At 42.5% G+C, this 21,499-nt stretch overlaps 1 protein-coding gene and 1 long non-coding RNA gene across 2 annotated transcripts in view; both read right to left on the reverse strand.

Annotated features, from left to right (window-relative positions):
• Positions 1-618: 618 nt before the first annotated feature.
• Positions 619-4,151, reverse strand: LOC109885085 (uncharacterized). Its single transcript, XR_004209573.1, has 4 exons — positions 3,958-4,151; positions 3,528-3,625; positions 3,252-3,328; positions 619-2,964 (listed from the first exon to the last, which is right to left on the reverse strand). It is a non-coding gene; the product is annotated as an uncharacterized LOC109885085 (long non-coding RNA).
• A 1,108-nt stretch (positions 4,152-5,259) lies between these two features.
• The window catches only part of LOC109880296 (transient receptor potential cation channel subfamily M member 7-like), a 77,945-nt gene continuing 61,705 nt past the window's right edge, over positions 5,260-21,499 (reverse strand). Inside the window, 13 exon segments of the mRNA XM_031822029.1 lie at positions 5,260-6,396; positions 6,572-6,678; positions 6,846-6,897; positions 12,111-12,316; positions 12,450-12,465; positions 12,468-12,531; positions 16,122-16,256; positions 16,427-16,575; positions 17,114-17,179; positions 17,323-17,367; positions 18,031-18,078; positions 18,217-18,248; positions 19,240-19,277. Of these exon segments, the coding sequence (XP_031677889.1) occupies positions 6,293-6,396; positions 6,572-6,678; positions 6,846-6,897; positions 12,111-12,316; positions 12,450-12,465; positions 12,468-12,531; positions 16,122-16,256; positions 16,427-16,575; positions 17,114-17,179; positions 17,323-17,367; positions 18,031-18,078; positions 18,217-18,248; positions 19,240-19,277 (1,062 nt within the window). The 3' untranslated portion in view covers positions 5,260-6,292.

Raw genomic sequence — 21,499 nt, forward strand, 5'->3', positions numbered from 1 at the left:
TTTGCATTAGCACTACACAGCTGATTCAAATAACCAACTCATCAACAAGCTTTGATGATTTGAATCAGCTGTGTAGTGCTAGTGTTACGCCCCTGAAAAAGGGAAGAAATAATCACGAGAGTGATACGGTTTTATTTCCTCAATAATAACTTTTAGTGCAAAAAGAAAAGACCGCGATTTCTCCGGGAACTTGGGTGGAGACCAGAGCAATCGATCTTAGGCTCATAGGTTAAGAGCATTTAGTAGATCACAGATTAACATTTTTACCCTTCCGTTAGGCACCACAAAATAAAGTCATCAATATAACGTTTACACATTCCTCTCACAATTCGTACCCTTTGTACGCTTGACAGATTGAACTTTAACACAATTATATGAATTATCAATCTCTATCAACTAATACTGAATTGCATGAACATTTTAACCTTAGATGTTTTAAGATCCTCACGTACTATGAGCTTACTAATACTTTTTAATGTGTAACAGGCTATGAGTATTTCCTTTAACCTGTCACACTAGGGCAACAAAAAACGTTCACTCAGGGGTGTCCCCAGAATTGAGAAATTAACATAATCTACTGAGGTATTGATCAAATCTAATGGATGGACCATCAGAGTGTAGTTGACGTCCGATGAGATCTGTAACGTCTTTTTATTTTATTTATTTATTTTTAATTTTATTTTTATTAACAACAAATCAATACATAAAGCACATGAGGGAACATAGATTACAAACAATAGACAATCGAGCTAGGGGCGGGGCTAGGGGGTACAATATCACATTACAATTACACAAGGACCTTAAGGGACATGCATATACTTACAATTCTAACAGCTTTTTGTTAGTAGAGCATTTAACCGTCTTAAAATACAGTTCAATTTATTTTTGTAGGGTACGAAAATGTGGTTTTCTGTTTGTAAATTTACATTTGTGTATATGAAATTTGGCCAAAAGAATAATACAATTAATTACATAAAAATGATTCCGCTTATTTCTATTGTATGTAAAGAATCCAAACAGTACATCTCTCCACAATAGTGTAAAATCTTCATAAATGTGTGCAATTATAAACCTACTGATGTCTTGCCACAGTTTTCTTACATGCATACAATGCCAAAAAAGATGCACAACTGTTTCTGGGTGGTCATTACAAAAGGAGCAATTTGAGTTGATGTTTTCCTTAAACTTCTTCATATAGTGGTTGAAGCACAGCTGTGACGTCACTATCTGACAGGGTAACTTCAAGCGCCGCCCGGTGGTTCCCGTCACCGTCACATCAGGAACGTTCCGCTTGATGGCAGATACTAGGTCCTGATAGACTCGTACCCTCATATACTACTGCAGACCACAACACAAACACACCGTAAACACACACACAGGCTGCACATGGCATGTCATATCTAGAACTTTACACTGGACAATAGAAATGGAGAGGGTAGTTTAAATGTTAGACTGATGATGTAAATAATGAGTTTCTCTAACTGGAAAATCATGTCAACGTTTTGCTTTTGTCTGCAAACTCTCTCTTTAAATCAATAACCTGAGCCAATATCAACACATTCAGTTTGTTCACTGTCTCACTGTTGTTTTCTTTGGTATAACAACATATCTCCTAACATTTTAGAGTAGACATTAACATATGTAGTACAACGTTAAACAATAACCACCCAATATTCTATGTGGACTTCCACAGACATAATTCTTCTCTCGTGTGTGTGTGTGTGTGTGTGTGTGTGAGAGAGCAATGCAAAAGAGATGTGAGAGCAGGTGGGCACTGTCACAGATAAGCTGCGTGACTCTCCCTCTATCCACCTGTTCACCAGTTACCTGAAGGACATGGTTAGATGGGGGCCATAGAGATAGAGGGGTAGAAAGGGTCAGATTCAAGAATATTCTCCAATATGCTGGAGGACATCACAGAACAGATGTATTACAGTTTAAAGTGCATTTGACAGAGGCTAATAGAGTGGATATAATGAATAATCAATCAGCTCTAAGTTACATGGAATCCAGTTTTGGTAAAAATGTAGTAAAACTCCAGATGGCAGAGTGGTAATTCCCTTTCCCACATCTCAACTGCATTAAATTCCCCTCTTGGCTGAAGTGTGATCTCCATCACAAGTTTGATAATAAACTGTCATCTTTATACAGCCATATAAAAACTAATACTAAAGACTTTGTACCTCTACAATTATATAACACACAGAGGAATAACATTTTTGGGAATAGAATCCAGTCTCAGCCTATACACAAAATCAGATAAGATCAAATAAAATCCCTTGACCGCTATAAAGGCCGTGGCAGTATATCTATTGCATCATCACACCCGGTAAGAAAGAAAGTGAAAGAGGCAAAGTGAAGATGGGAAAGATTGCCTGGCACAACATCCAATAATAACACAACAACACCAGTAAATGTCCAACAGCATTATTGTAAATGTCCAACAGCCTTATTGTAAATGTCCAACAGCATTATTGTAAATGTCCAACAGCATTATTGTAAATGTCCAACAGCACCCTCCCAACACACAAACTCAATACTAATTGATTCCTAGAATAGATTTGATCATTTAAAAATACACGTACAGCCTATACAACTGCAGAGGTCTTCATCGAGTACAATATTTCTAGAATGTAAAACTAAATGCAAGTCATATCTTGGTCTGTATAAGGAAAGAAAAACAGACAAGGAATAACATAAGACATGACAGTGTAACACAGAGACACAGGATGAGAGTATTTCCCTCAGATCACAGAGTTGAAATGACTGTAGACTTCATCATGTTCACATCCCTAGTTTCATTGTGAACAATCATTAATAGAATCAGTTCAGGACCCAGGATCTTAAAAAAACACTCTCCTTCTCTCAATAACCACTCATCTATTGGAGAAAACACTTATTATCCTTCTTCTTCACTTTCTCTACCTTTCCTCCACGGCTCACCTCCTTCACCATCGCCACCATCTGGTCAGACAGTAGAGCACATGTTACAGAGAGAGCATGTAGGAGATAAATCAAATTAATGTATATTTGTCATATTATATGCACAGGATACACGTGGTGTATACTATACAGTACAATGAAATGCTTAAAGAAATAGTATGACTTGACTGGGATTGGATCCCATTTATCCATGCTCCCTAATTTAACACTTCTGAACTACTGTTCAGGTTCAGATACTGTGGCTTTACCTCAGACGATACATTGTGAGTATGGTGTTACTCCTGTTCTAAACACCAGGTAACACCCACCTCCTTGGTGTCTGGGAATCCTCCTGCCTCCAGTTTAGAGTAGGCCAGTTTACCATTCACTGTTACCTCGAAACTGGCTGTGGGACAAACCATGATCAGTTAGAATATAACATAATAATCTACTGAGGTATTGATCAAATCTAATGGATGGACCATCAGAGTGTAGTTGACGTCCGATGAGATCTGTAACGTTGTTCTGTGTGTAAAGCACAGTTGTGAGGTCACTATCTGACAGGGTAACTTCAAGCTCTGTGTGTGTGTGTGTGTGTGACTTACAGCGCCGCCCCGTGGTTCCCGTCACCGTCACATCAGGAACGTTCCGCTTGATGGCAGATGCTAGGTCCTGATAGCGAGACTCGTACCCTCATCCACTACTGCAGACAATCACACCGTTACACACACACCGTAAACACACACACAGGCTGCACATGGCATGTCATATATAGAACTTTACACTGGACAATAGAAATGGAGAGGGTAGTTGGACTGATGATGTAAATAATGCGTTTCTCTAACTGGAAAATCATGTCTATGTTTTGTTTTTGTCTGCAAACTCTCTCTTTAAATCAATAACCTGAGCCAATACCAACACATTCAGACAGTTTGTTCACTGTCTCACTGTTGTTTTCTTTGGTATAACAACATATCTCCTAACATTTTAGAGTAGACATTAACATATGTAGTACAACGTTAAACAATAACTTACCAATATTCTATGTGGACTTCCACCGACATGATTCTTCTCTCTTGGTAGTTTCTCCTCTCTGGGACGTGTTTTTGTGTGTGAGAGCAATGGGAAAGAGACAAAGTGAGAGCAGGTGAGCGTTGTTACGAACAAGGTGAGTAAACGGCAGATTCACTGGCCCCAATATAACCACGCCCTTCAGGTAACAAGTAGACTGGTTTATCAAGCCTAGACAGGAAGTGGTTAAAATCTGCTATTCGACCAACAGAATTTCAATATACTGTACTCTGCTCTCTCTATTGGCCCGAAGATCAAAAATAATTTAGGCTATTTTCACAGAAATTTGCGAACTACAAATTCATAAGATATAAAAACAACAAATATATGGAAGCCTACTATCACTAATAACTACAACTGCTAATTTATTACTACTACTGTGGCCTAGATTCAATCAGAGCATTAACCAGCGACAGCAGACACCTGCATAGTGGATGACTTGGTGGTGGAACTGCGTTTGGAGCTGTTAAATCGGTGAGCAGCTGCTCTGGCATCTTCATGAAGCCACACCTGCCCCCATTCGCTTTAGAAGTTCAGAGCGAGAAAATGTAGGCTGTATAGAAATAACTACGTTCAAATGTAAAAATCATTCAATGAAATAAGGGTTTTATCATCCTAATCGAGATGGAGATTACATCTCACATTCCAGTGTTGAACCTTAACTCCGTCCAGCCAAGGCAATGCCCAGTTCAGGTATAATGCCAGGAGCCACTGGTGGATTTGACAGCTCTGACGCAGCTATGTGGATGTAAAATGGACATATTACTGTCCATACTGTAACGAACCTGGGTTTATAAGCGCGGAAATCGACTCTGCCGCACCAGCATGCTTTTGCGGCACAGTCGATAGCGCGCCGGACCTCGGGCTAGAAGGTCGAGGGTTCAAGGCCTGCTGTTTCATTACATACAATACTCTTATTTTACACAATGTTGCTTTCCACTGGACTTTCTATGTGACAACACCAAGAAGAGTTTCATCACTGTTGATCGATGTTCCCAAACTGCTAAAGATGTAGGTGGAGATGAGGTTTGTGAAAAGGATTAAATATGCAGAGTTCCCATCCAGACCTAACCGTAGGGTAAAGGTGTCGGGTTACAGACGAGTAACTGATGAATAACTGTTGGCTACTGGGTTCTTTATCAGTTGGCTCATCAACAGGTGTGTGTGAGAGTGTTTCTCTCTGTGGTCTTCTGTCTGCCAGCAGCTGCAGTCTTACTGAAGAATGTGGGGGCCTCATCTCCACCAGACAGTATCAGCATCATACTGTACAAGGAATGGGACATAACTGTCATTTTATTAGTTTAAAATGTTATACAGTAGAACATGTATAGAGTTATAGACCCTTTACACGCCCCTGAATAAAACAGCATCTGCTCAGTAGCAGATATAAGTATCTATAAGATACACTAGATTGGTATTTGCGTGATGACAAAGAAATAACAATAATAGTACCAGCATTGTAACATTTAAAAACTATCAGAAATAATCAGTGGACACATTTCAGAAGAGTTCAACACAATTAGTACATATATGTACTGTAAAAGTTGCATTGCAATCTGCCCATATTTTACAAGATTTTCAAATTCATGTGTCTTCTCATTAAATATGAACCACTAATTCCATAATAATACATGTATTTTACATTTATAAAAAAGTATCTGGTGACATTCTGTATAAAGTGTTGCAAATTGTATCTCAGCAGGTTGACCCTTACAGTCCTGCACTACAGCTAGACAATGCACTTTAGTTTATACAAGGCAACTTTTCATAGTTCAGAATAAGTACTGTCTCTTTATGCAATGATATTGTACCTGTTGATAGCCATTTATATAGATATATACACATACACACTCATAACATATAAACTTGTAGTAAAAAACATATTTAAAAAGTTTTGTTCCCCATTTACACATTTTTTGAATAATCATGTTGGTTGCTGATTGGCATTGGTTGGACAGATACAAAAGTAACACAGTTCTGCATGCATACATGGGTCTCCATGGAAACACAGGCGTGGCTCTTCCAGTTGATGAGATGGGTCATGGCTAGACCAACCTTATCCAGCTTTTGTCAAATTAATGTAAAAAGTATATATTTTTTTTGTTGCTAACCCTAAATCTTTTCCTAACATTAACAATTCTCCTAACCTGCTGCATTAAGTCAAATCTGATGCTAATTTGACAAAAGCTGGATCCCTTCTAGCCATGAGGTGTGCACACTAGTTTTTCCTTTGTCCTCTCTGGCATTGGCCAATAGAATAACAGCACCGGCCTCTTCTCTCTGGCTGTGTCCTTTAGGATCAGAGCATGAGCCTCATCGAATGGCGGGTCCCGCTTCCGGGGTCGTGTGATTCGTCCTGAGGCAGCATCAGTTTGTCCGGCGTGTACTCGTTCCGCTTCAGATCTTAACAGACACAGGAAGAGGAGAGAGATGAGGCAGACAGCCAGGCATCCATCTACTACATAAAGCTGAAATAACAACGTCACTACTACATTGTCCTAGAGCTTTATATTAGCTCACCTCGTCTCCATAGTAATGGACACACTCAGATACAAACGGTAAACAGAGAATTCCCTACCGGGAAGTTTGAGTTTCCTGCAGCAAGAGTTGCAGTGGTGTTTGGCCCGGAAGTTTCTGATGGCGTCGTCTCCCAGGTTGGCAGGACCAAATATCATGTCATATGACCTACAGATTAGTCAAGAGAACATTATTAATTATGTGATCATTCTAAAGGTCCACATATTGTGTTGTGTGATCTATGGATTCAAATAGAATGTGAGTGTTGTAAAATCTTTTATAACAAAGTGAAACATGATTTTTGAATGTGAGAACAGAAAAACAGGTTTACACACCCCTTCTCTCCACTCTTTATGACAGACGGATCAGTCAGAATCTCCCCCACTCCTAAAAACACAAATATAGCAGTTACTAATGAGAGGGACTTGTATTTACAGGATTTTTACCAGCCCAGCACAACTCTCCCTGGTGTTCTCGTATGTCCAGTCACTGAAGGGTCAGGGGTTAAAAGTTAGGGGTTGGAGGTCAGAAGTTAGGGGTCAGTATTACCTTGCAGGTCCAGCACTAACAGCTCTCCCTGAGTGTACTCATATGTCCAGACACTGAAGCGTAGGGTTGCATATTTTGGGGAATTTCAGGTGGAAACTTTCCGTGGGAATATATGCAAATTAATAACATTTAAATGTAGATGTTTTTGCATTGGATACATTTACCATATCATATGGAGACAGAAACATTTTACATTGACATAATTGCAAATTATTAAATGCTTCCAATAGAAAAAAAACAAAAACAATTTAGTTACGAATTGAACTTTAATGAAATTAGTTGATTCTTCACATGGGATGATTTCACTGAACAACAAAACATTTTCAACATACATCTGTAAAATGATAGTCTAGAAACTAAAAGCTTTGGTTGTCTTCCCCTCAGGCTTCCATGTCTTCTCCCTGGACCTCCTCAATGTCCACCACCCTCTTGAACATCAGACTCTGAGACCTCATCTTCACTGTCACTTTCCAACCTTGTTGAGGATGGCTTGTTGTCAGGCTCAAAAGCCAAAAAATTTGCCCCATATGGCCACTAATTTTTCAACCCTTGTATTGGTCAGCCTTGGTGCTTGCGTGCTTTTTGGTTATGCGTGTTCCCAAACAAGGACCAGTTGCGCTCTGAGGCGGCTGATGTGGTGGGATTTGGAGGGATAATGGAGGCGGACAGGGGAAGAGGCTCAGATCCACAAAGTCCCTTCCACCAGGGTGCTTGATGAGATATGTTGGCACGACGGCCATATTGCATCTCCATCACAAAGTCCCTTCCACCAGGTGGCTGATGAGATATGTTGGCACGACGGCCATATTGCATCTCCATCCCAAAGTCCTTGCTTGTCAGTGTATTTTGCCGACTGCCAAGAACTTTGCCCTCAACCAGGCCAAGGTGGTGAAACACGGTAGTGATGACACCATAGGCCTTGTTGATCTCTGCACCAGACAGGATGCTCTTGCCAGCATACTTGGGGTCCAACATGTACGCTGCGGCGTGTATGGGCTTCAGGCAGGAGTCTTCACGCTTTTTGATGTACTTCAGAACTTCATTTTTTTCTGCTTGGAGCAACAGTGAAATGGGCAGGGCAGTACGGTTTTCTCCTCTTACATCTGCAAGCAGAGTCTGAACATCAGACAGGATGGCATTGTCTCCCTCAATCTGTGCAATGGCAACTGCTATAGGTTTCAGGAGTTTCAGGCTGCTTACCATTTACCACCCAAAATACATCATCCAGGAAGATGCTCTTGATGGGGCTGTCTATGTCGACAGACTGTGATATGGCCATTTCTTGGAAAGACTCTTTCCCTCCAGGAGACTGTCAAACATGACAACACCACCCCAACAGGTGTTGCTGGGCAGCTTCATGTGGTGCTCTTATTCTTCTCACTTTGCTTGGTGAGGTAGATAGATGCTGCTATAACTTGATGACCCTTCAACTACTAACCATTCCTTGGCTTCTTGTCGAGGAGTATATCCATTGTTTTCAGGTGCCATGATGTTAATGAGGAGCAGATTCAGCCAATGGGTGTGNTCCATCTACTACATAAAGCTGAAATAACAACGTCACTACTACATTGTCCTAGAGCTTTATATTAGCTCACCTCGTCTCCATAGTAATGGACACACTCAGATACAAACGGTAAACAGAGAATTCCCTACCGGAAGTTGAGTTTCCTGCAGCAAGAGTTGCAGTGGTGTTTGGCCCGGAAGTTTCTGATGGCGTCGTCTTCCCAGGTTGGCAGGACCAAATATCATGTCATATGACCTACAGATTAGTCAAGAGAACATTATTAATTATGTGGATCATTTAAAGGTCCACATAGTGTGTTGTGTGATCTATGGATTCAATAGAATGTGAGTGTTGTAAAATCTTTATAACAAAGTGAAACATGATTTTTGAATGTGAGAACAGAAAAACAGGTTTACACACCCCTTCTCTCCACTCTTTATGACAGAGATCAGTCAGAATCTCCCCCACTCCTAAAAACACAAATATAGCAGTTACTAATGAGAGGGACTTGTATTTACAGGATTTTTACCAGCCCAGCACAACTCTCCCCTGGTGTTCTCGTATGTCCAGTCACTGAAGGGTCAGGGGTTAAAAGTTAGGGGTTGGAGGGTCAGAAGTTAGGGGTCAGTATTACCTTGCAGGTCCAGCACTAACAGCTCTCCCTGAGTGTACTCATATGTCCAGACACTGAAGCGTAGGGTTGCATATTTTGGGGAATTTCAGGTGGAAACTTTCCGTGGGAATATATGCAAATTAATAACATTTAAATGTAGATGTTTTTGCATTGGATACATTTACCATATCATATGGAGACAGAAACATTTTACATTGACATAATTGCAAATTATTAAATGCTTCCAATAGAAAAAAACAAAAACAATTTAGTTACGAATTGAACTTTAATGAAATTAGTTGATTCTTCACATGGGATGATTTCACTGAACAACAAAAACATTTCAACATACATCTGTAAAATGATAGTCTAGAAACTAAAGCTTTGGTTGTCTTCCCCTCAGGCTTCCATGTCTTCTCCCTGGACCTCCTCAATGTCCACCACCTCTTGAACATCAGACTCTGAGACCTCATCTTCACTGTCACTTTCCAACCTTGTTGAGGATGGCTTGTTGTCAGGCTCAAAAAGCCAAAAAATTTGCCCCATATGGCCACTAATTTTTCAACCCTTGTATTGGTCAGCCTTGGTGCTTGCGTGCTTTGGTATGCGTGTTCCCAAACAAGGACCAGTTGCGCTCTGAGGCGGCTGATGTTGGTGGGATTTGGAGGATAATGGAGGCGACAGGGGAAAGAGGCTCAGATCCACAAAGTCCCTTCCACCAGGTGGCTGATGAGATATGTTGGCACGACGGCCATATTGCATCTCCATCACAAAGTCCCTTCCACCAGGTGGCTGATGAGATATGTTGGCACGACGGCCATATTGCATCTCCATCCCAAAGTCCTTGCTTGTCAGTGTATTTTGCCGACTGCCAAGAACTTTGCCCTCAACCAGGCCAAGGTGGTGAAACACGGTAGTGATGACACCATAGGCCTTGTTGATCTCTGCACCAGACAGGATGCTCTTGCCAGCATACTTGGGGTCCAACATGTACGCTGCGGCGTGTATGGGCTTCAGGCAGGAGTCTTCACGCTTTTTGATGTACTTCAGAACTTCATTTTTTCTGCTTGGAGCAACAGTGAAATGGGCAGGGCAGTACGGTTTTCTCCTCTTACATCTGCAAGCAGAGTCTGAACATCAGACAGGATGGCATTGTCTCCCTCAATCTGTGCAATGGCAACTGCTATAGGTTTCAGGAGTTTCAGGCTGCTTACCATTTACCACCCAAAATACATCATCCAGGAAGATGCTCTTGATGGGGCTGTCTATGTCGACAGACTGTGATATGGCCATTTCTTGGAAAGACTCTTTCCCCTCCAGGAGACTGTCAAACATGACAACACCACCCCAACAGGTGTTGCTGGGCAGCTTCAATGTGGTGCTCTTATTCTTCTCACTTTGCTTGGTGAGGTAGATTGCTGCTATAACTTGATGACCCTTCACATACCTAACCATTTCCTTGGCTTTCTTGTCGAGTATATCCATTGTTTTCAGTGCCATGATGTTCATGAGGAGCAGATTCAGCCAATGGGTGTGATGTGAGGGTAGGACTCCTCCACTTTAGACCAAGCAGCATTCATGTTAGCAGCATTGTCGGTCACCAGTGCAAATACCTTCTGTGGCCCAAGGTCATTGATGACTGCCTTCAGCTCATCTTCAATGTAGAGACCGGTGTGTATGTTGTTCCTTGTGTCTGTGCTCTTGTAGAATACTAGTTGAGGGGTGGAGATGATGTAGTTAATTATTCCTTGCCCACGAACATTTGACCACCCATCAGAGATGATTGCAATACAGTCTGCTTTCTCTATGATTTGCTTGACCTTCACTTGAACTCTGCACCCAGCAAATTAGTAGATAAAGCATGTCTGGCTGGAGGGGTGTATGCTAGGTAAAGAACATTCAGAAATATCTTCCAATACACATTGCCTGTGAGCATCAGAGGTGAACCAGTTGCCTACACAGCTCGAGCAAGTCATTCATCAGCATTTCTCTGACTACGTTCCTCCATTGAGTCAAAAAAACGTCTGATTCCAGGAGGACCATGAGCTGTTGCTATCGATAAGGTGTCTGATTCATCGTTTTCACCTTGAATAGAAGTAGAGGGACTTTTGTCAGAGGTTGCTTTATGCACTTGGCCAGATGATTCTGCATCTTTGTTGTATTCTTCACATATGATTTGGCACAGTATTTGCAAATGTACACAGCTTTTCCTACTACATTAGCTGCAGTGTAATGTCTCCACACATCAGATAGATGTGGCATTTTCCTGTAAAGATCAGAAAGAAATTAGCAAAAAAATTAAATACAATTCCATGTACAGATAAATAGTTAAGCAGTTAGATTAAACAACTCCTTTGTAAGATAAATGTTTTAAAATGAAACATGTATGGAAACAGGTGAATTAACACTCATCAGTTAGCAGGCACAAACAAGCTAAAACCCACATGGTAGCAAAATTAACTAGCAGAAATTGTTAACAAGTTAGAAATGATTTAAAACACTTTGCTGTAAGCTACTATTTACTAGTTAACAAAAAATCACGTATGTCATAAAATATATTCACCCACCCAGTATTGTAATCAAAAAACTTACCGGTAAGCATGTAGTCCTTGGCTCAGACAGTGTAGTAGTGTGGGCTCAATAGCATCTCATTAGTGTGCAAGATGAGAATCAGCTGTACATGTGATGGAAGAATGCACTGTGCATGCAGAGGGTTGCAATTCCATTGAATTGGGGATATTTTAAACAAAATAGGCCACAAGACCTAGAATTGCCTTGTGTATCCCACAAAAAGGTTCACTGTTATAAGCTAACTTTTTTTTGATGAATTTAAGCAAAATTACCGGGCTTAACTTCCCATGGAAAGTTTCAGACCCTTTGCAACCCTACTGAAGGATCAGGGGTTAAAGGTTAGGGGTTGAATGTCAGTATTACCTTGTAGGTCCAGCACTAACAGCTCTCCCCGGGTGTACTCGTATGTCCAGTGGCTGAAGGCCAACATGGTCTCCTCCAGAAGGTTGGTTGGGACAATCTCGTCCCCGTTGTTATTGTTAAACTTCCTGAACTCTCCAGTAATACACTCCTCTATAGCAAACCATTGGCCTGCTGAGTGACAGTACAACAGAAACACCTCCAGAAACCTACAGAGAGAGAGGTAGGCACTGTGTCTTCTGAAATTCATGTAAAAAATGTCAAAAGACATACATGTTTAAATGGATAGCAGCTGAAAACAAGCAGCTAAATGAGAAGTGTGGCTCTGGTGTGTTAGTTTACCTGGGAGAGTAAGGATTGTCTTGGGCCTCATTTGGTTGAAGGCAAATGTCAGTTTCTGAGCAGCTCTCTGCTGTTGAATTTCCTGTCAAGAGAGATGATACCAGTGTATGAGGTATTTCCACATTGAATAGCCTTGAATAAACCAGAGGAAGGAAGGATAGAAAAGGAAGGAAGGATGAATAGAATGGAGGAAGAGGGTGGTGGAAAACTAAACAGTTGTCCTGCTATGGTGTGTCATTATGAAGAGTGTGTGTACACAGAGGCGAAGCCAATGACGTACAGTTTATACAGTGCATTCAGAAATTATTCAGACCCCTTGACTTTTTCCACATTGTTACGTTACAGCCTTATTCTAAAATGGATTCAATTGTCCCCCCCCCCCCCCCCCCCTCATCAAATCTACACACAATATTCCATTATGACAAAGCAAAAAAAGTGTTTTTAGAAGTGTTTGCAAATGTATTAACATTCTAAACTGAAATATAACATTTACATAAGTATTCAGACACTTTACTCAGTACTTTGTTGAAGCACCGTTGGCAGCGATTACAGCCTCGAGTCTTCTTGGGTATGACGCTACCCAGCTTGGCACACCTGTATTTGGGGAGTTTCTCCCATTATTCTCAGCAGATCCTCTCAAGCTCTGTCAGGTTGGACAGGGAGCGTCACTGCACAGCCATTTTCAGGTCGATCAGATTAAAGTCCGGGCTCTGGCTAGGCCACTCAAGGACATTCAGAGACTTGTCCCAAAGTCACTCCTGTGTTGTCTTGGCTGTGTGCTTAGGGTCATTGTCCTGTTGGAAGGTGAACCTTCGCCACAGACTTTGTTCCTGAGCGCTCTGGAGCAGGTTTTCATCGAGGATCTCTTTGCACTTTGCTCCATTCATCTTTCCCTCGATCCTGACTAGTCTCCCAGTCCCCGCCGCAGAAAATCATCCCCACGGCATGATGCTGCCACCACCATGCTTCTCCGTAGGGATGGTGCCAGGTTTCCTCCAGAAGTGACGCTTGGCATTTAGGCCAGAGTTCAATCTTGGTTTCATCAAACCAGATCATTTTGTTTCTCATGGTCAGAGTCCTTTCGGGGCGGCAGGGTAGCCTAGTGGTTAGAGCGTTGGACTAGTTGGAAGGTTGCAAGTTCAAACCCCTGAGCTGACAAGGTACAAATCTGTCGTTCTGCCCCTGAACAGGCAGTTAACCCACTGTTCCTAGGCAGTCATTGAAAATAAGAATTTGTTCTTAAAAAAAAATGTAACAATTTTTTTTTAGGTGCCTTTTGGCAAACTCCAAGCGGGCTGTCATGTGCCTCTTACTGAGGAGTGGCTTCCGTCTGGCCACTCTACCATAAAGACCTGATTGGTGGAGCGCTGCAGAGATGTTTGTCCTTACGGAAGGTTCTCCCATCTCCACAGAGGAACTCTAGAGCTCTGTCAGAGTGACCATCAGGTTCTTGGTCACCTCCCTGACCAAGGCCCTTCTCCCCCGATTGCTCAGTTTGGCCACTGTGTTCTTGGGGACCTTCAATGCTGCAGGAATGTTTTAGTACCCTTCCACAGATCTGTACCTCGACACAATCCTGTCTCGGAGCTCTACTGACAATTCCTTCGACCTCATGGCTTGGTTTTTGTTCTGACATGCACTGTCAACTGTGAGACCTTACATAGACAGGTGTGTGCCTTTCTAAATCATGTCCAATCAATTGAATTTACCACAGGTGGACTCCAATAAAGTTGTAGAAGCATCAAGGATGATCAATGGAAACAGGATGTACCTGAGCTCATTTCGAGCCTCATAGCAAAGGGTCTGAATACTTTCCGAATGCACTGTAAACCCTGGGAAGTTGACAATATGTCTTGGCCAATAAGAGCCTTTGAAGCCACCAGGACGCCATATTCATACTCCTTTCAGGGCTTTAGGAATGAATCAGGGAACAAACACACAGAGTGTACTAAACATGGCTATTTCCATGACAGACTGTACCCTGAGTGTAATATATATATATACATACATACACATACACAGTCGTGGCCAAAAGTTGAGAATGACACAAATATTAATTTTCAAAGTCTGCTGCCTCAGTTTGTATGATGGCAATTTGCGTTTTCTCCAGAATGTTATGAAGAGCGATCAGATGAATTGCAAATAATTGCAAAGTCCCACTTTGCCATGCAAATTAACTGAATCCCCCCAAAAACATTTCCACTGCATTTCAGCTCTGCCACAAAAGGACCAGCTGACACCATGTCAGTGATTCTCTCGTTAACACAGGTGTGAGTGTTGATGAAGACAAGGCTGGAGATCACTCTGTCATGCTGATTGAGTTCGAATAACAGACTGGAAGCTTCAAAAGGAGGGTGGTGCTTGGAATCATTGTTCTTCCTCTGTCAATCATGGTTACCTGCAAGGAAACACGTGCCGTCATCATTGCATTGCACAAAAAGGACTTCACAGGCAAGGATATTGCTGCCAGTAAGATTACACCTAAGCATTTATTGGATCATCAAGAACTTCAAGGAGAGCGGTTCAATTGTTATGAAGAAGGCTTCAGGGCGCCCAAGAAAGTCCAGCAAGTGCCAGGACAGTCTCCTAAAATTGATTCAGTTGCGGGATCAGGGCACCACCAGTACAGAGCTTGCTCAGGAATGGCAGCAGGCAGGTGTGAGTACATCTGCACACAGTGAGGTGAAGACTTTTGGAGGATGGCCTGGTGTCAAGAAGGGCAGCAAAGAAGCCACTTCTCTCCAGGAAAAACATCAGGGACAGAATGATATTCTGCAAAAAGTACACGGATTGGACTGCTAAGGACTGGGTTAACGTCATTTTCTCTGAATCCCCTTCCCGATTGTTTGGGGTATCTGGGGAAAAAAGCTTGTCCGGAGAAGACTAGGTGAGCACTAGCATCAGTCCTGTGTCATGCCAACAGTAAAGCATCCTGAGACCATTCATGTGTGGGGTTGCTTCTCAGCCAAGGGAATGGGCTCACTCACAATTTTGCCTAAGAACACAGCCATGAATAAAGAATGGTACCAGCATATCCTCCGAGAGCAACTTCTCCCAACCGTTCAGGAACAGTTTGGTGACAATCAATGCCTTTTCCAGCATGATGGAACACCTTGCCATAAGGCAAAAGTGATAACTAAGTGTCTCGGGGAACAAAACATCGATATTTTGGGTCCATGGCCAGGAAACTCCCCAGACCTTAATCCCATTGAACTTGTGGTCAATCCTCAAGAGGTGGGTGGACCAACAAAACCCCACAAATTCTGACAAACTCCAAGCATTGATTATGCAAGAATGGGCTGCCATCAGTCAGGATGTGGACCAAAAGGTCATTGATAGCATGCCAGGGCAGATTGCAGAGGTCTTGAAAAAGAAGGGTCAACACTGCAAATATCGACTCTTTGCATAAACTTCATGTAATTGTCAATAAAAGCCTTTGACACTTATGAAATGCTTGTAATTATTCTTCAGTATTCCATAGTAACATCTAACAAAAATATCTGAAGACACTGAAGCAGCAAACTTTGTGAAAATGAATATTTGTGTCATTCTCAACTTTTGGCCACGACTGTATATATATATATATATATATATATATATATATATATATATATATATATATATATATCATTGGGTGAAGCGCAGTGTGTGTGAGTGTGTGTTCTCCTCTACCCTGAGACAGAGCAGCAGTACAGTGTCCTCCTTGTAGATGCTCTGCCAGGTCTGGACCACCTCTGGTAGGAAGGACTTAACGATATACAGGTGACCTGGCTTCAGAATGTCATACTCCGACCACGTACACAGCACCTAGAGTACAATACAATAGTTATAGTTTATTGTCCTCCCAAGAAATACATTATTGTACAACAATGCAACAACAACAAAAGCAACAAACCAATACTTTAATGTTCAGTTCCATCTCTGTTACATGTAGTGAAGACACTAGACAGTAGTGACCACACACACACCAACTGTACCTTGAGTGCACGTCGCAGCCCCCCTCCCATCTCCTCCTTACTGAGGAACTCTATCTTGGCACAGAGACCTTTGTGAGCCCAGGAGGACATGCTGTTGTTGATGGTGTTGGGAGAACTCTCCTCAAGACGATACACTGTTACTGGCTCACCTACAGGGAGCAGCACCCACAGACAGAGAGAGAGTGTGGGTGTGTATTAAACACATAATTGCAGCCACACAGGATAGATGGTTTATAGGTTCAACTGGTTTGGGTGTGTCAGGGGGAGTTGAGATATGCAAAAACACATTTCCAATTCACACCTGTATAATAAAATAGGACAAATAAGCACCCACCAAATTATTACTATTATTTATAAGTTAAACTGGCTTCCTTATCTCCCTTAACTGGCCATGATATGTCCCACTTTATGCCCTCATTCTAACAGACTGGGTGGGGTCACCTCGTCTGTCACCTGTCCAGTTCTCCAGGGTTGGGGTGAGACAGTTCTCTCTCATTGTTTATACATTTCTGTTTACTTCCGGAATTGACCCCAACACCGCAGTCCTTTCAACTAGACAGACTACAGCTGAGTCAGACAGTAGGACACAGTCTGTGAAAGAAATTGAAACTCCGACTCGGTGTGGTACCTGATGAAATGGACCCAGGAGGCACTGGGGTGAAGGGGACATGTACTACTGTATTTTACCTCTAGGGGGCACTGGGGTGAAGGGGATGCTCTGAGACAGCCTCATCAGGTTGTTACGCTCCACAGCTACAGGGAGGGAAACACACAGAGTCAAATACACACAACATTGGCAGGAGGCTACAGTAGTAAAATGACATCCTACTCCATGTAGTGGGGAATAGGGTGTGACTTGAGACTGACTACAGCATGCTTTAAGGTCCAAACCTCACCCGAGTATTGGTAGCTTTCCATTGGCTTGAAAGGGGAACCAATTGCTAAGAAAAATAAAATTGTCAGTTATTCAAATCCAATTAAATATAAAGTGTATTTGTGATATGCATGGTTACAGGAAGTGTACACAACACAACAAAATGCTTACTTGCAAGCTCTCCTCTCATGACTATTGCTAATAAAAGTACAATAAAAAATAAGCATGTAGGGAAGAGAATAAGGATGAAAAAATACAGAGGTGAAGAGGTGAATTCATTTTAGTGGTACAGGGTTAGATCACATCACAATGAGTTAGACATAGTTAAAGGGTTAGATCACATCACAATGAGTTAGACGTAGTTAAAGGGTTAGATCACATCACAATGAGTTAGACGTAGTTAAAGGGTTAGATCACATCACAATGAGTTAGACGTAGTTAAAGGGATAGATCACATCACAATGAGTTAGATGTAGTTAAAGGGTTAGATCACATCACAATGAGTTAGACGTAGTTAAAGGGATAGATCACATCACAATGAGTTAGATGTAGTTAAAGGGTTAGATCACATCACAATGAGTTAGACGTAGTTAAAGGGATAGATCACATCACAATGAGTTAGACGTAGTTAAAGGGATAGATCACATCACAATGAGTTAGATGGAGTTACAGGGATGGTTCACATCTCAATGAGTTAGAAGTAGTTAAAGGGAAAGTTACAGCCACTCACAATCCTTCCTGCTCCCCAGATGGGCGTGTCTGTAGAGACATGATGCAGCTGAGAGGAAGGAGAGAAAGTATACATTTGTCAAAGAGGCGAATAGAGAGGTGAACAGCCTGTTCATCTCAGAGAAAGAAATCAGGAACTATCAAGTTACAGTAATAGTACAGAAAGCTAGTTCCAATGGACACATACCATTTATACCTGAGTCCTCCCCTGGTGCCCTGCTGAGAGAGAGAACACACAACAGACATTAACATCCACCTCAGAGATAGAGATCATTACATTTGTTGTCGTCTCTACCTTCTTGCCCTTTGTGCTGTTGTCTGAGCCCAATAATTGTTTGTACCATGTTGTGCTGCTGCCATGTTGTGTTGCTACCATGTTGTTGTAGTAATGTTGTGTTGCTACCACGCAGTGTTTCCATGTGTTGCTGTCATGCTATGTTGTTGTCTTAATTCTCTCTTTATGTAGTGCTGTGGTGTCTCTCTTGACGTGATTTTTTAAATCCCAGCCCCCATCCCCGCAGGAGGCCTTCTGTCCTCTGGTAGGCCGTCATTGTAAATAAGAATTTGTTCTTAACTGACTTGCCTAGTTAAATAAAGGTTAAATAAATAAATAAACGTAGAAATAACCCATTTTGCATGTGCATCATCAATGAGGATTTCCATAATTTGAAAGTAGTGGGATCAGCCAATGAATTATACTTGTGAGCAAACATTCCATAACTGCAGGTGGCAGTAGATCACCAACCTTGACTTTATACCTGTTCAGACAACACACTCCAAGTAGCAGTATGCACCATTTCAGTTTGTGTACCAACTCATAGAAGTAGTAGAAGAAAAAGTACTACTTCAAAATGGAGATGGCCTCAATGGCGCTGCTCTCACAGACACTATACAGTAGAACTGTAGTAAAACACTGTTCACCTATTAATGAACACATACTAACACTACGGGCAACCACCCACTCCCCCTAATAGCTGGGTTGGGAATGTGATTGGAACATTGTTTCCGGTCACCATGGTAACGGTAAGCCAGGTTTGGCCCAGGGTTACGAACCAAACTGTGGGAACACTGAACTGATCAACAACCAAGAGATCTACTAGACCCACAGCTGTAAGTGAGTTCATCTACTCTACTCTTCCAGGGCTGTAAGTGTAAGTTGACCCCAGCTGAAAAAACAGGATGATGGTAGGAATGCATGTCAGGTACTTACAGGCTGCTGGCCTGAGCTGTCTTGACCTGAGCCCTCTCCTGAGGAGAGAGGAAAACATGCCAGTTAGTCAGTCATACAGTCGGTCGTACAGTCAAGCCAGTCAGTCAGTCAATCAATCCCTCAGTCAGTCAATCAATCCCTCAGTCAGTCAGTCAATCCCTCAGTCAGTCAGTCAATCCCTCAGTCAGTCAGTCAATCCCTCAGTCAGTCAGTCAATCCCTCAGTCAGTCAGTCAATCCCTCAGTCAGTCAGTCAATCCCTCAGTCAGTCAGTCAATCCCTCAGTCAGTCAATCCCTCAGTCAGTCAATCCCTCAGTCAGTCAATCCCTCAGTCAGTCAATCCCTCAGTCAGTCAATCCCTCAGTCAGTCAATCCCTCAGTCAGTCAATCAGTCAATCCCTCAGTCAGTCAATCAGTCAATCCTCAGTCAGTCAATCAGTCAATCCCTCAGTCAGTCAATCCCTCAGTCAGTCAATCAGTCAATCCCTCAGTCAGTCAGTCAGTCAATCCCTCAGTCAGTCAGTCAGTCAATCCCTCAGTCAGTCAGTCAGTCATCCCTCAGTCAGTCAGTCAATCCCTCAGTCAGTCAGTCAGTCAATCCCTCAGTCAGTCAGTCAGTCAATCCCTCAGTCAGTCAGTCAGTCAATCCCTCAGTCAGTCAGTCAGTCAATTCCTCAGTCAGTCAGTCAGTCAATCCCTCAGTCAGTCAGTCAGTCAATCCCCCAGTCAGTCCAGTCAGTCAATCCTCAGTCCCATCCAGTCAGTCAGTCAATCCCTCAGTCAGTCAGTCAATCCCTCAGTCAGTCAGTCAGTCAATCACTCAGTCAGTCAATCACTCAGTCAGTCAGTCAATCACTCAGTCAGTCAGTCAGTCAATCACTCAGTCAGTCACTCATCACTCAGTCAATCAATCACTCAGTCAGTCAGTCAGTCAGTCAGTCAGTCATCAATCACTCAGCCAATCACCCAGTCAGTCAATCCCTCAGTCAGTCAGTCAATCCCTCAGTCAGTCAGTCAATCCCTCAGTCAGTCAGTCAATCCCTCAGTCAATCCCTCAGTCAATCCCTCAGTCAATCCCTCAGTCAATCCCTCAATCAATCCCTCAGTCAATCCCTCAGTCAATCCCTCAGTCAATCCCTCAGTCAATCCCTCAGTCAATCCCTCAGTCAGTCACTCAATCAGTCAATCAGTCAGTCACTCAGTCAATCACTCAGTCAGTCAGTCAATCACTCAGTCAGTCAATCAATCACTCAGTCACTCATCAGTCAGTCAGTCAGTCAGTCAATCCCTCAGTCAATCCCTCAGTCAATCCCTCAGTCAATCCCTCAGTCAATCCCTCAGTCAATCCCTCAGTCAATCCCTCAGTCAATCCCTCAGTCAATCCCTCAGTCAATCCCTCAGTCAATCCCTCAGTCAATCCCTCAGTCAATCCCTCAGTCAATCCCTCAGTCAGTCACTCAATCAGTCAATCAGTCAGTCACTCACTCAGTCAGTCAGTCAATCACTCACTCAGTCAGTCAATCACTCAGTCAGTCAGTCAATCACTCAGTCAGTCAATCACTCACTCAGTCAGTCAATCACTCAGTCAGTCAATCAATCACTCAGTCACTCATCACTCAGTCAGTCAATCACTCAGTCATCAATCAATCACTCAGACAATCACCCAGTCAGTCAATCCCTCAGTCAGTCAGTCAATCCTCAGTCAGTCAGTCAATCCCTCAGTCAATCCCTCAGTCAATCCCTCAGTCAATCCCTCAGTCAATCCCTCAGTCAATCCCTCAGTCAATCCCTCAGTCAATCCCTCATCATCCCTCAGCAATCCCTCAGTCAATCCCTCAGTCAGTCACTCATCAGTCAATCAGTCAGTCAGTCACTCATCAGTCAATCACTCAGTCAATCACATCAGTCAATCAATCACTCAGTCAGTCAATCAATCAATCAGTCAATCAATCACTCAGTCAGTCAGTCAGTCAGTCAGTCATCAATCACTCAGCCATCACCCAGTCAGTCAATCCCTCAGTCATCAGTCAATCCTCAGTCAGTCAGTCAATCCCTCAGTCAGTCAGTCAATCCCTCAGTCAGTCAGTCAATCCCTCAGTCAGTCAGTCAGTCAATCCCTCAGTCAGTCAGTCAGTCCAATCCCTCAGTCAGTCAGTCAGTCAATCCCTCAGTCAGTCCGTCAGTCAATCCCTCAGTCAGTCAGTCAGTCAATCCTCAGTCCAGTCAGTCAGTCAATCCCTCAGTCAGTCAGTCAGTCAAT

Source organism: Oncorhynchus kisutch, unplaced genomic scaffold (genome assembly GCF_002021735.2).
Source record: "Oncorhynchus kisutch isolate 150728-3 unplaced genomic scaffold, Okis_V2 scaffold4048, whole genome shotgun sequence".
NCBI lineage: Eukaryota > Metazoa > Chordata > Actinopteri > Salmoniformes > Salmonidae > Oncorhynchus > Oncorhynchus kisutch.